This window comes from Lampris incognitus, chromosome 18, assembly GCF_029633865.1.
Source record: "Lampris incognitus isolate fLamInc1 chromosome 18, fLamInc1.hap2, whole genome shotgun sequence".
Taxonomy (NCBI): domain Eukaryota; kingdom Metazoa; phylum Chordata; class Actinopteri; order Lampriformes; family Lampridae; genus Lampris; species Lampris incognitus.
Window position 1 is genome coordinate 5,745,909 of NC_079228.1, and position 15,022 is coordinate 5,760,930.

At 44.1% G+C, this 15,022-nt stretch overlaps 1 protein-coding gene across 1 annotated transcript in view; it reads left to right on the top strand.

Annotated features, from left to right (window-relative positions):
- The window catches only part of LOC130129105 (ankyrin repeat and MYND domain-containing protein 2-like), a 52,301-nt gene extending 40,801 nt beyond the window's left edge, over nt 1–11,500 (top strand). Inside the window, exons 7-10 of the mRNA XM_056298904.1 lie at nt 2,698–2,833; nt 4,585–4,713; nt 4,824–4,947; nt 11,346–11,500. Coding sequence (XP_056154879.1) covers nt 2,698–2,833; nt 4,585–4,713; nt 4,824–4,947; nt 11,346–11,500 — 544 coding nt within the window. The remainder of the gene's footprint in view (nt 1–2,697; nt 2,834–4,584; nt 4,714–4,823; nt 4,948–11,345) is intronic.
- Nucleotides 11,501–15,022: the final 3,522 nt, after the last annotated feature.

Consider the following 15,022-nt stretch of genomic DNA (forward strand, 5'->3'; position numbering starts at 1 on the left):
CTGTGTTGTTTATAAGGGTGGGGGTACCTGCAGTCACTGTGTTGTTAATAAGGGTGGGGACACCTGCAGTCACTGTGTTGTTAATAAGGGTGGGGACACCTGCAGTCACTGTATTGTTAATAAGGGTGGGGACACCTGCAGTCACTGTATTGTGTATAAGGGTCGGGGTACCTGCAGTCACTGTATATATATATATTATATATACTGCTCAAAAAAATAAAGGGAACACCTAAAAACACAATATAGACCTCGATGAATGAAATATTTCAGCTGAAAATCTTTATTTATTAGACAGAGGAATGTGTTTAGAGCAAAATAACCTAAGAATTATCAATGGAAATCAAAATCATTAGCCCATTAAGGTCTGGATTCAGAATCATACTCAAAATCAAAGTGGAAAATGAGAACATAGGCTGATCCAACTTCTGTGGAAATTCTTCAAGATGATTCAAAATGAGGCTCAGTAGTGTGTGTGGCCTCCACGTGCCTGTATGCACTCCCTACAACGTCTGGGCATGCTCCTGATGAGATGACGGATGGTCTCCTGAGGGATCTCCTCCCAGACCTGGATCGGGGCATCGGTCAACTCCTGAACAGTCTGTGGTGCGACATCGTGTTGGCGGATGGTACGAGACATGATGTCCCAGAGGTGCTCGATTGGATTCAGGTCTGGGGAACGTGCAGGCCAGTCCATAGCATCAATGCCCTCGACATACAGGAACTGCTGACACACTCTGGCCACATGAGGACGAGCATTGTCATGCATGAGCAGGAACCCAGGGCCCACTGCACCAGCATATGGTCTGACAATGGGTCTGAGGATCTCATCCCGGTACCTAATGGCAGTCATGGTACCTCTGGCTAGCACGTAGAGGTCTGTGCGGCCCTCCAAGGATATGCCTCCCCAGACCATCGCTGACCCACCGCCAAACCGGTCATGCTGGAGGACGTTGCAGGCAGCAGAACGTTCTCCACAGCGTCTCCAGACTCTCTCACGTCTGTCACATGTGTTCAGTGTGAACCTGCTCTCATCTGTGAAGAGCACAGGGCGCCAATGGCGAATCTGCCAACCAAGATGTTCTCTGGCAAAGGTCAATCGGGCTGCACGGTGTTGGGCTGTGAGCACAGGCCCCAATTGTGGACGTCGGGCCCTCATACCATCCTCATGCATTCTGTTTCTCACTGTTTGAGCAGAAACCTGCACATTAGTGGCCTGTTGAAGGTCGTTTTGTAGGGCTCCGGCAGTGCTCCTCCTGTTCCTCCTTGCACAAAGGACCAGATAGTGGTCCTGCTGTGGGTTTGTTGTCCTCCTGCGGCCCTCTTCACGTCTCCTGGTGTACTGGCCTGTCTCCTGGTACCTCCTCCATGCTCTGGACACTGTGCTGGGAGACGCATCAAATCTTCTTGCCACAGCACGCATTGATGTGTCATCCTGGATGAGCTGCACTACCTGAGCAACTTCTGTAGGTTGCAGATACCACCTCATGCCACCTCTAGTGGTGAGGGCACTAGCAAAATGAAAAACTACCCAAAGATCGGCCAGAAAAGATGAGGGCAGGCAAATGGTCTGTGGCCACCACCTGCAAATCCATTCCTGTTATAGGGGTTGTCTTGCAAATTGTCTAATTTCCACCAGGTGGAAATTAGACAATTTACCAAAAGGTGAAATTGATTCACAAATCAGTGTTGCTTCCTAACTGGACAGGTTGATATCTCAAAAGTGTGATTGACTTGGAGCTACATTGCATTGCTTATGTGTTCCCTTTATTTTTTTGAGCAGTGTATATAGTGATCTGTAGCAAGAGTAGGGTGCAGGTTGAGGAGAGCCTGGAGAGGTGGAGGTATGCACTGGAGAGAAGAGGAATTAAAGTCAGTAGGAGCAAGACGGAATACATGTGCGTGAATGAGAGGGAGGATAGTGGAATGGTGAGGATGCAAGGAGTAGAGGTGACGAAGGCATATGAGTTTAAATACTTGGGTCAACTGGTCAAAGTAACGGGGAGTGCAAAAGAGAGGTGAAGAAAAGAGTGCAGGCAGGTGGAGTGGGTGAAGAAGAGAGTGCAGGCAGGTGGAGTGGGTGAAGAAGAGAGTGCAGGCAGGGTGGAGTGGGTGAAGAAGAGAGTGCAGGCAGGGTGGAGTGGGTGGAGAAGAGTGTCAGGAGTGATGTGTGACAGAAGGGTACCAGCAAGAGTTAAAGGGAAGGTTTACGAGATGGTTGTGAGACCATGTTATATGGTTTGGAGACGGTGGTACTGATGAAAAGACAGGAGGTGGAGGAGCTGGAGGTGGCAGAGTTGAAGATGATAAGATTTTCATTGGGAGTGATGAAGAAGGACAGGATTAGGAACGAGTATATTAGAGGGACAGCTCAGGTTGGATGGTTTGGAGACAAAGCAAGAGAGACAAGATGGAGATGGTTTGGACATGTGTGGAGGAGAGATGCTGGGTATATTGGGAGAAGGATGCTGAATATGGAGCTGCCAGGGAAGAGGAGAAGAGGAAGGCCAAAGAGGAGGTTTATGGATGTGGTGAGGGAGGACATGCAGGTGGCTGGTGTGACAGAGGAAGATGCAGAAGACAGGAAGAGATGGAGACGGATGTTCCACTGTGGCGCCCCCTAACCGGAGCAGCTGAAAGTAACAGAAGTATATATATATATAGTTCTGTCCTCCAGTTTGTAATTTGCATATCTTGTAGCCTGCTGAAAGGAAGGGATAGTGATGGCTTCCCACAGTACCAGGAGACGTTTATTCGGGACTGTATCAGGAAGTTTCCGTTCTGTGACGCCACCCTCCTCCAGCAGCTGGTCAGAAGTATTGCACCGGTGGACATTGTAAGTGAAATTCACACAGACCAGTTCAGTGCTTTGTATGTAATGAAATCTGTCTTCGGTCACTTCCGCAGTGGCGACGACAGATTTAGCTCTTAGAAAACACCGTTTTATGCTTTTCTAAACATCATCATGGTTTAAAGAACAAGGCGGTTAAACAATTAACTTTTTTTAATCAACATGAGATTTTATTGAACAAACTTTATAAACATCAGATTATTTTTCTGCTCATGGTCATCATGCTTTGTGTCTTTCTAGGGCTTAACCATATTTTTCGGTGTATTAATATATGTTCTTTTATTTATTGTAGTTTGTTCCTATAGATTTTCATATTCCAAAGTAATAATAATAATAATATAGCAATAAATCAATAAAAGTAATAAAAAATAAAATAAAATATAATAATAATAATATCATATCATAAAATATAAAAGAAAGTATAATAAAATAAACAAATGAATGAATAAAATAAAAATGAAAAATAAATCCCAGTCTGAGGCCATGGTTCTCTACCGGAAAATAGTGGATTGCTCCCTCGGGGTTTGGGATGAGTTGTTGCCTCAAGTGACAGGGTAGGATGGAGCGGGAGATTGACAGGCAGATTGGTGCAGCATCAGCAGTAATGTGGACGTTGTACCAGACCGTTGTGGTGAAGAGGGAGCTGAGCCGGGAGGCAAAGCTCTCAATTTACCAGTCAGTCTTGGTTCCAACCCTCACCTATGGTCACGAGCTTTGGGTAGTGACCGAAAGGGTGAGATCGTGGATACAAGCGGCTGAAACGAGTTTCCTCCGTAGGGGGTCTGGGCTCAGCCTTAGAGACAGGATGAGGAGCTCGGACATCCGGAGGGAGCTCGGAGTAGAGCCGCTGCTCCTTCACATCGAAAGGAGCCAGTTGAGGTGGTTCGGGCATCTGATTAGGATGCCTCCTGGGCGCCTTCCTTTGGAGGTTTACCGGGCACGTCCAACTGGGAGGAGACCCCGGGGCAGACCCAGAACTCGCTGGAGGGACTACATGTCCAATCTGGCCTGGGAACGCACTGGGATCCACCAGGAGGAGCTGGAGGGCGTTGCTGGGGAAAAGCTTGCTGCCACCGCGACTCCACCCCCGGAGAAGCTGCTGCTGATGAGATGAGATAATAATGATAATAATTTAAAAAATAGTAATAATGATAATGATAATAGTAATAATAATAATAGTAGTCGTAGTTATAATAATAATAGTAATAATAATAATAATAATAATAGTAATAATAATAGTAGTAGTAATAATAATAGTAATAATAATAATGATAATAATAGTAATAGTAACAATAATAACGATAATAGTAATAGTAGTAGTAATGATAATAATAATAGTAATAGTAATGATAATGATGATAATAATAATAGTAATAATAATAATAGTAGTAGTAGTTATAATAATAATATTAGTAGTAGTAGTAATACTAGTAGTAATAATAATAGTAATAGTAATAATAATAATAGTAGTAGTGGTAGTAGTAGTAGTAGAAATAGTAATAATAATAATAATAATAGCAATGGTAATAATAATAATATTAATAGTAATAGTAATAATAATAATAATAATAATACATTTTATTTGTACAGTGCTTTTCAAAATGCTCAGAGACGCTTTACACGTGTTAAAATAAACATAAGAGCAACCCACCAAGCAGTTTGTGTCAGCACGGCAGATATCTGAGGGACTAATTTTTCTCTTTCCTTTTGGCTTTCACTTCTCTTTCTCGTTCCAGGGCAACGACCCAACAGCCTTTTCCGTTTTAACCCAAGCCCTGACAGGCCAGATGGCCTTTGTTGATGCTGACTACTGTGTCACATGTGGAGAGAAGGGTGCCGAGATCAGATGCTCCCTTTGCAAATCAGTAAAAACGTCCTAAAAGTCCACGAGCTTTTACTACTTCATGCAATATTGTGTCAAATGAACATGATGCCTTTGTGAATCTTTCTTGATCTGCACGTTCTTCTTCTGAAGGTGACATACTGTAGTTTGACATGCCAAAGGCTCCACTGGTTCACCCACAAGAAGATGTGTAGATCTGCTCTGGAGCGAGGCACGGACCAGGAGAAGGAAACTCCCAGGTTGAAAGAGCTCAAAGGTGCTCACCATTTTAAACCTCCTCTGCGTAAGGATTTGTAGTGGAAACTGTTATTAGTCTGTCAGCCTCAGTGCTTGTTTTGGTATCAACTTGTTCACAAATCAAACTTAATGTCTCATTGGAAGGGTTGACTTGGATAACACGGACATGACAAACCATTCCGTTTTTAAAGTGATGATCTCGAAGATGCAAGTTGTATTCTTTGTTGGCATACACGTCCCAGGAACCCAGAGTGTTACTAATGCCGGTCTTTTCTGGTGGACCAGCCGCTGCTGGGTGATGGAAAACACCTCACCACCTGGGATTCCCAGACACACATTTGTAGTTCTCTGTATCACTGCAAACGCAAGGGCTTTCAGTTGTGGATGATAGTCTGAGTCTTCATTGTGTTACCTTGATCACTGACAGATAGTAACCTGTAAAAGGGGTAGTTCCCTTTTTTTGGGGGGGCGTTTTTGACATCTTCTGGGGTCCAGGGGACATATTGCGTCGCCCCAGACCATTTTCCCATGCATTGATCTGAACATACACTACCGTTCAAAAGTTTGGGATCACCCAAACAATTTTGTGTTTTCCATGAAAAGTCACACTTATTCACCACCATATGTTGTGAAATGAATAGAAAATAGAGTCAAGACATTGACAAGGTTAGAAATAATGACTTGTATTTGAAATAAGATTTTTTTTACATCAAACTTTGCTTTCGTCAAAGAATCCTCCATTTGCAGCAATTACAGCATTGCAGACCTTTGGCATTCTAGCTGTTAATTTGTTGAGGTAATCTGGAGAAATTGCACCCCACGCTTCCAGAAGCAGCTCCCACAAGTTGGATTGGTTGGATGGGCACTTCTTTGAGCAGATTGAGTTTCTGGAGCATCACATTTGTGGGGTCAATTAAACGCTCAAAATGGCCAGAAAAAGAGAACTTTCATCTGAAACTCGACAGTCTATTCTTGTTCTTAGAAATGAAGGCTATTCCATGCGAGAAATTGCTAAGAAATTGAAGATTTCCTACACCGGTGTGTACTACTCCCTTCAGAGGACAGCACAAACAGGCTCTAACCAGAGTGGAAAAAGAAGTGGGAGGCCGCGTTGCACAACTGAGCAAGAAGATAAGTACATTAGAGTCTCTAGTTTGAGAAACAGACGCCTCACAGGTCCCCAACTGGCATCTTCATTAAATAGTACCTGTTAGAGCCTGTTTGTGCTGTCCTCTGAAGGGAGTAGTACACACCGGTGTAGGAAATCTTCAATTTCTTAGCAATTTCTCGCATGGAATAGCCTTCATTTCTAAGAACAAGAATAGACTGTCGAGTTTCAGATGAAAGTTCTCTTTTTCTGGCCATTTTGAGCGTTTAATTGACCCCACAAATGTGATGCTCCAGAAACTCAATCTGCTCAAAGAAGTGCCCATCCAACCAATCCAACTTGTGGGAGCTGCTTCTGGAAGCGTGGGGTGCAATTTCTCCAGATTACCTCAACAAATTAACAGCTAGAATGCCAAAGGTCTGCAATGCTGTAATTGCTGCAAATGGAGGATTCTTTGACGAAAGCAAAGTTTGATGTAAAAAAAATCTTATTTCAAATACAAATCATTATTTCTAGCCTTGTCAATGTCTTGACTCTATTTTCTATTCATTTCACAACATATGGTGGTGAATAAGTGTGACTTTTCATGGAAAACACGAAATTGTTTGGGTGATCCCAAACTTTTGAACGGTAGTGTACTTATGAACATGCACGAGCAGCCAGCGATAACATGCACGTGAACGGGGCAGCCGTGCCATCTTGTCAACACTGTAGCGAACTCAGGGGGCAGCCCGGGAACCGCCGCAGCCAGGACGCGAACCCGGATCTCCCGCACCACGGGCGACTACGTTAACCAGTCGACTAAGGGTCCGACCCGTTAGCCAAGGGCTAGCGAGTCTAGTTTCCGTCTGTGGTCGTTACAGTATGTAACAAAAGGTACTTCCAGTACCTTATTATGTCTTTTTATGATTTGTATGCCACTCGCCGAGGTCCATGCGAAGCACTGGGAGAAATGACCAAGAAACGAGTGCCATGAGTATTATGGGTGTTGATTTTAATATTCACATCGATGACGCTTCTTGTAGTCTTGTTACTGATTTTCTTAATGTCACTGAGTCTTTTTTTTTTGGTGGGGGGATTTCTCCCCCTTTTTTCTCCCCGAGTGTACCCGTCCAATTACCCCACTCTTCCGAGCCGTCCCGGTCGCTGCTCCCTGCAGACTACCACGTCTCCTCCGATACATGTGGCGTCACCAGCCGATTCTTTTCACCTGACAGTGAGGAGTTTCACCAGGGAGACGTAGCGCGTGGGAGAATCATTCCCCCGAGTTCCCCTTCCCCCGAACAGGTGCACCGACTGACCAGAGGAGGCGCTAGTGCAGCGACCAGGACACATACCCACATCCGTCCTCCCACCCACAGACACAGCCAACTGTGTCTGTAGTGACGCCCGACCGAGCCGGAGGCAACTCTGGGATTCGAACAGCCGATCCCGTGTTGGTAGGCAACGGAGTAGACCGCTGCGTTACCCGGACGCCGAGTCTTTTCATTTTATTCAACACGTGTCTGGTCCCACACACATTAGGGGTCCTAGCTTGGACCTTGTTTGTACGTTTGACTGTATTTGCTCTGAGGGGCTGCAGGTTGCTGACCGTGAGCGTGTTTTGGTCAGACTGCGTTTACATTTAGAGTCTCTAAACTGGTCTCATATCTTAAGCTAAGTTTTCTGCAGCTTTTGACCCAAGCGCAGTGTTGCTGTCTCACGCTCATGTCGCGTGTCTGGTCCAGGACAGAATGGCTCCTAGTAAACCGAGACTTGTTCCCTCCATCAATCCACCCCCTGCATGGTTAAATGACACTATTCGTTGTTTCTGCCAAGGGTAGAGGCACTGGAAATCCACCAAGCTCCATGTTCGCTGTCTCTATTACAAAGACCTTGTTAAGTGATTTTAACAACAGGATTGAGGTTGCGAGGACTTCTTATTTTGCTAAGCGAATTTCCTCTGGTAAACGCGACTCTAAAGTCCTGTTTGACACCATCAGCAACATTGTCACTCCTGCGCCTCCTGATGTGCCAGTCTTTTCAGATAATGATTGCAGTAACTTCCTCTCTTTGTTTGTGGATAAATTAGAGCTGCCATCGCTTCTTCTACTCTATGTTCTGCTTATCCAACTCGGCTGTCAATTTTGAACTGCTTCTCTCATATTTCCCTGCAAGACCTCATTGATCTGGTGGACAGTACGGAACCTGAAGCCCTGTAGATATTTTACCAACTTCCATGCTTAAAGCGTCGTTGGATATATTGGTCCATGCCAGTAGCTCGCTGCAGTCCTGCTGTGTCCCGGCTTATTGTAAACGTGCAGTTGCGCAGCCCATGTCTAAGCTGCCGTTTACCTCGAAACATTTAGAGAACGTTTTTGCCAAACAGCTGACTGCTGTCTCGACAACACACAACATTTTAGATAAATTCCGATCTGGCTTCCATCAGAATCATTCCACCCAGACAGTTCTTCTCAGAGTCTCCAATGACATTGTAACTGCCCTTAGTATTTTTAATAAAGACGAAACGTGGAGAGTCTCAACGAGGGCATTTACTGCTTCAAACACCACACAGGTACATTCTTGTCGAGCACCGTGAAAACTATGAAGAACAGAATGACAGTCACATCACAATTAGGCTAACTACTTCATAGCTTCACAAAATAATATACATTTAGAGGAATGTGCCATAAAAGAAAACACATGAGCATAGTAGGCTATACTTAACGTAAAACATGACGAACCTCGCTCCGCTTATCAAGGGGCTGTGGGAATCTTAGAGCGCCATCTTGAGACACGTCTTGGTACAGCTAGCAACTTGCCAGAAACTCTGCAACTTGCTCTTCATCTCTCACAGTCTTCTGGTCGTAAACGTTTTAAACTGTTTATCAATAGTTTCGAATCAGTTGTTCAGTAATCATAAACATTTAGGCTAATTCTCGAGTTATGCAGTGAACACTACGATCCTTTTCATATTGTGACCTCACATGCACATGCCATCACCTGCTTTATCGTTGAGCCAACATGAACTTCTGCTAGTCGGATGGAAAGGAAATCATTCTTCAAAATAAAAGTCCCCATACATAGCTTAAAGCTATCTCAAATTAAAAGTAGGTAAAAAACGACATTAGGGTTGCGGTCACTTACAGACATAATGATGTCTTCTGATATGGGTGAATGCTCTGTTTTGCTGCTGGATGTTAGCACAGCCTTTGATACTGTAGATCACAGCATCCCGACTGAAAGGCTTAGGTAGTGGGTGGGTGTCTCTGGGAGCACCCTGGACTGGTTCTCCTCCTATCTCTTGGATAGGAGTTTTTCTGTGTCTGTTGCTTTTCTACATGTCTGAAACTGTTGCTGTTTCCTGTGGTGTGCCTCGGGGTTCTGTCTTGGGTCCTATATTATTTGCCTTGTATATGTTTCGCTTAGGTCATATTATTAACAAATTTAAAAGTATCTCACATCACTCCTATGCTGATGATATTCGACTCTATGTCTCTTTTAACCCTGATAAGACTGACAAACTGTCTTTTGCTTAATTGCCATTAAGGATTGGATGGCTAGCAACTCCTTACAGCTGGTTAAATGCAGATAAGACTGAAGTCCTTATCATTGCTTCAGATAGTATAGCTTCCAAGGATGCTCAGTATATTTGGCCCCTTTCTTCAGCTGTACAGTCTAATCTTAGAAATCTTTGTGTTATGTTTGATCAGGTTGTGTACTTCGATCAACATATTAAACCGTTGACCCGTACATGTTTCTTCCATTTAAGAAACATTGCCAAAGGTCTGTTGTATCACAACCTGAGCTAGAGATGATCATTCGCCATGCCTGGACCGTCTGCAAATGATCCAGAATGCTGCTGCAAGGTTGTTGACCAGGTCCAGCAGGACGACTCCTATCACACCAATTTTATCTTCTTTACATTGGCTTCCCATCAAGTTCAGGATTCATTTGAAGATTCTTGTTTTCACATATGCACGTCAGGCACCTGTGTACATCTGTGACCTGCTCCATCCTTATATCTCTAGTAGGTCGCTTAGGTCTTCTGACTAGGACTTACTGGTTGTCCCTCGCTCTCGACTGAATACAAAAGGTGACCGTGCCTTTGAAGTTGTGTCTCTGACACTGTAGAATGGTCTTCACATAGACTTACGATCTGCGGTCTCTGTTGACGCCTTTAAAAAGCAGCTGAAGACTCACATATATATATATATATATATATATATATATATATATATATATATATATAATATTTGGAACACCCCCCTTTTCTTCTCCCTAATTGTATCCATCCAATTACCCCACTCTTCTGAGCCGTCCCGGTCTCTGCTCTACCCCCTCTGCTGATCCGGGAAGGGCTGCAGACTACCACATGCCTCCTCCCATACATGTGGAGTCATCAGCCGCTTCGTTTCACCTGACAGTGAGGAGTTTCACCAGGGGGACGTAGGACCACGCTATTCCCCCTTAGTTCCCCCTCCTCCCGAACAAGTGCTCTGACCGACCAGAGGAGGCGTTAGTGCAGCGACCATGACACATACCCATATCCGGCTTCCCCCCCACAGACACGGCCGACCAAGCCGGAGGTAACACGGGGATTCGAACCGACGATCCCCGTGTTGGTAGGCAACGGGATAGACCGCTACGCTACCCGGACACATCAGACTCATTTATTCAAACTGGCTCTTGTCTCACCTTGTGCTGTCTAGTGTTTGTTATTTTGTGTGTTTTTAATGGTCTTTTGTTGCTCATGTTTTATTGTTGGTTTGTGTCTTACTATTTTTCTAGTTTTATTTTAATTTTTTTGTCTCGTGAAGCACGTTGTGACTCTGTGAAAGGTGCCATATTAAATAAACTATACTTACCTTGCCTCCACTCCAATGCTCGTGCTTACTGGGAAGTTCTTCTGATCAGTTGCACGAGCCAAGAATACACAAATTAGCTACGCACGTGGTTTTGGAGCCACTAGAAGCGCATTTGGATTTTTTTTTTTTTTAGCACAAGATCACTACCCCGTTCGCTTCCATGTTAGTTTGTATGTTCATGACTACATTCAGATTCTAGAATGTTCTGGGTTAGTATGTCCCTACACCCCATAAAATACCCCCCAAACCTAAAGGGAACTACTCGTTTAACAAGCATTCCGTTAAGTGAGACACTTCAAGATTGCCACGTTAAAGTGGACAGTAATGCTGTCAGCACTGCTGGGTCAGCAGCAGAACTCTGCAGGAAGGTGGCATGTCACATGTCACTGCTGCTGGCAGGTACAGGCTGCCTGCTGTTCAGGGAAAAAGCAACTTCTGGGTCTTTTCTCTTCTGCCCATTAGATGATGAGAGCGACCTGGTGAAGGAGACAGCCAACTTTCTCCAGGAGTTGTGTCTGAGGGCTGAGGAGAAAGTGGCAGCTGCCGGAGGCTGTCCTGCAGAGCTGCTGGGCTTTCCATCCACCTCCGCTGCGGGAACCTCCAGCAGCCAGGACTGAGAGGAGGGAAGAACAGTTGTGGCCCAGAACACCATGGAGATGGACTTGGTAATTTCATTGTAATGACACAAGAAGTGAGAATAAGAAGTGAAATAAAATGGGCAGTTATGTGTTTGCAGAGGAATGGGACATCTAAATGTAATCTTTATATATGTTAGCCTGCCATGATGCTAGCTGCATTAACCTTCACATAGTTGGCTGTTGGCTCCAGAACAGTAAGAAGTAATAATCTGGCCACGCTACCGGGCATATGAGGATGGGTACCATCACACGTGAGTTAGCTGTATCTCACAAGTTCCCAGACGGCCTGTAGGTATGGACTGGAGGTCTTAGCTGCAGCTAACAGTCTGCTTAGGTCTACAGATATCTGACCTGCTCTCCAGCTGGAGGAACAAGGGAAAAGTGCTAACTTAGCTCCCCGTTAAGACCAGGTATCATCTGAGGCAAGTGAACATATGAAAAGTGGCGTAAATGTTTATGACTTGAGTGCCGTTTCAATGCTGCTAGGCTACATGTAGTGAGTAAATGGTAAATATGGAGTATATGATGTCTGCTGCAACCCTGGGACTTAGAATGTACCATTAGCTCCATGTTGGTAATTTGGCTGTCAACCGTTTTATTCAGTCATAGTGGAGAGAACACACAGTGTACAATAACTGTATTCTAGGGAAAATACTTGACCGTTTCCTCGTAGGAGTGACGATGCAGCCATGTCATGGTGTTTCATACGGTACACCCAAACTACCCTGTTCCATGTGTGGTGTGTTTAAAGTTGCATTTTCCGAGATTAGCTTTTTTTTTGAGTTGTTGCATGTGCTCCCCTTTTATTGAGATAGCACGGTGTTGTGTTTTTTCTGAAGTACTCATATCATTCCAGAAAACAGATTGACAGAAGTAATCTGAAAACCAGTTTCTTGATCTGATAAAACTTGTAACTTGTACCCATCAGCAAAGAGTAACTTGTAACTGGTACCCATCAGTAAAGAGTAACTTGTCACTTGTACCCATCAGTAAACAGTAACTTGTCACTTGTACCCATCAGTAAAGATTAACTTGTCACTGGTATGGTACCCATCAGTAAAGAGTAACTTGTAACTTGTACCCATCAGTAAAGAGTAACTTGTCACTGGTATGGTACCCATCAGTAAAGATTAACTTGTAACTTGTACCCAGCAGTATAGAGTAACTTGTCACTGGTATGGTACCCAGCAGTAAAGAGTAACTTGTAACTTGTACCCATCAGTAAAGATTAACTTGTCACTGGTATGGTACCCAGCAGTAAAGAGTAACTTGTAACTTGTACCCATCAGTAAAGATTAACTTGTCACTGGTATGGTACCCAGCAGTAAAGATTAATTTGTCACTGGTATGGTACCCATCAGTAAAAAGTAACTTGTCACTGGTATTGTACCCATCAGTAAAGATTAACTTGTAAAATGTACCCAGCAGTAAAGAGTAACTTGTCACTGGTATGGTACCCAGCAGTAAAGAGTAACTTGTAACTTGTACCCATCAGTAAGGATTAACTTGTCACTGGTATGGTACCCAGCAGTAAAGAGTAACTTGTAACTTGTACCCATCAGTAAAGATTAACTTGTCACTGGTATGGTACCCAGCAGTAAAGATTAACTTGTCACTGGTATGGTACCCATCAGTAAAGAGTAACTTGTCACTGGTACCCATCAGTAAAGAGTAACTTGTAATTGGCACCCATAAGTAAAGAGTAACTTGTAATTGGCACCCATAAGTAAAGGGTAACCTGTAATTGGTACCCATCAGTAAAGAGTAACTTGTCACTTGTACCCATCAGTAAAGGTTAACTTGTCACTGGTATGGTACCCATCAGTAAAGAGTAACTTGTCACTGGTATGGTACCCATCAGTAAAGATTAACTTGTAACTTGTACCCAGCAGTAAAGAGTAACTTGTCACTGGTATGATACCCAGCAGTAAAGAGTAACTTGTAACTTGTACCCATCATTAAAGATTAACTTGTCACTGGTATGGTACCCAGCAGTAAAGATTAACTTGTCACTGGTATGGTACCCATCAGTAAAGAGTAACTTGTCACTGGTACCCATCAGTAAAGAGTAACTTGTAACTGGTACCCACCAGTAAAGAGTAACTTGTAACTGGTACCCATCAGTGAAGCGGGCCTGCACAGCTGCTGCTAACCAGGCTGCTTTTGGCCTGACTTATCTGTTGCTGTTGTCATGGTCTATCGTGGATCAAGTCTACTCACCCATCCAAATGTTCTGGTCTGTATTGCCTTTAGCACTAAAATCAAAACCTGTTGAAAAAAAAAAACTTCAGTCAAGACAAAAGCCTTTTTTTCTATTTATTCATTTAAAAGTGGAAAAATAAGCCATGACTGACTGTGTAAGTGTGCACATTCGTGCTTTAACATAGTCACAATCCAGAGCACAGCTTCTATAAAAGCTAATTAACCTTGGCATTAAGTCAGCTGAAGAAAGTGCAAAGCCGAGAACCAAGCGTGCCATCTGAAGAACGGCGCTGGCAGTGTTGCAGACAGGGGTTGTAGTCAAAATAGGGGCAAGTTACTAATCACGTGTAGCCAGAAGAAATATGTCCTCCTTTCACCATGACAACGATCTGATGCACATACAGAGGGCTGTTTAGAAATGTATTCTGCTGCAGCCCGTTCAGGATGTGTTGACGGATGTAAAGAGGAGGGCAAAGGGCCCATCGGACCATTTCAGCAGCTCGGACCTCCTCCTGCAGACTAGCGGGCAGCAAAATGTCCACATTCACCGGAGAAATCTGAAGCTGGTGCAGAACTGTTCAACCCCCTGCTGCTATTATCCTGGTAGTACCTGGCCCTGTGTGTTTGATGTGACTACGGAGCCTCTTGTGTTGGCGACCGCAGTGTTTTAATGTGCATTTTTAATGCACTGTTAGAACCGAAAAGCCTTGTTTTGGTGGTTACTTTGAGTAAATAAAAAGTACAAAAAAACAACAACTTTTTTAAGAGTTTTTACATGAAGCCTTTGGATGATGAAAATAAAAATACTCAAAAATTGTTTGTAGACTCTTAAAATCCACTGTTCTTGTAGTCTCACACACGATCTTCAATCAGACATCTTGCCAGAATGTATGTCCACCACTAGATGGCAGCGTTTCCCTTTCATTGATATGACCAGGAATCAGGACTCGGGAACACTTGATTTGTCATTTCATTTCGTTTCCCCCAGCTCACAGCAGTGCAACACAAAGACAAAAACACACGTCCAAAAACTACAAGAACACACATACTAACTAACACACACATCTAAACTAACACATATATCCAAACTATAAAAAAAGAAAAAGAAAAAAAAGTCACTGTGCAGGAGAAGAACGCCAGCCAGGATGACTGTGGGAACTTCCGGTATGCATGGGCTAGCAGTTAGCTTAGCCCGCCCCGCTTCCGCGTCCTGTCAGACCGCCCAGGGTGCTTCCTCCTCGGCGCAGCTCCAGGCAGGGCCGTGGTCCCTGGGCCCACCGGATGCAGAAGACCAGGCTC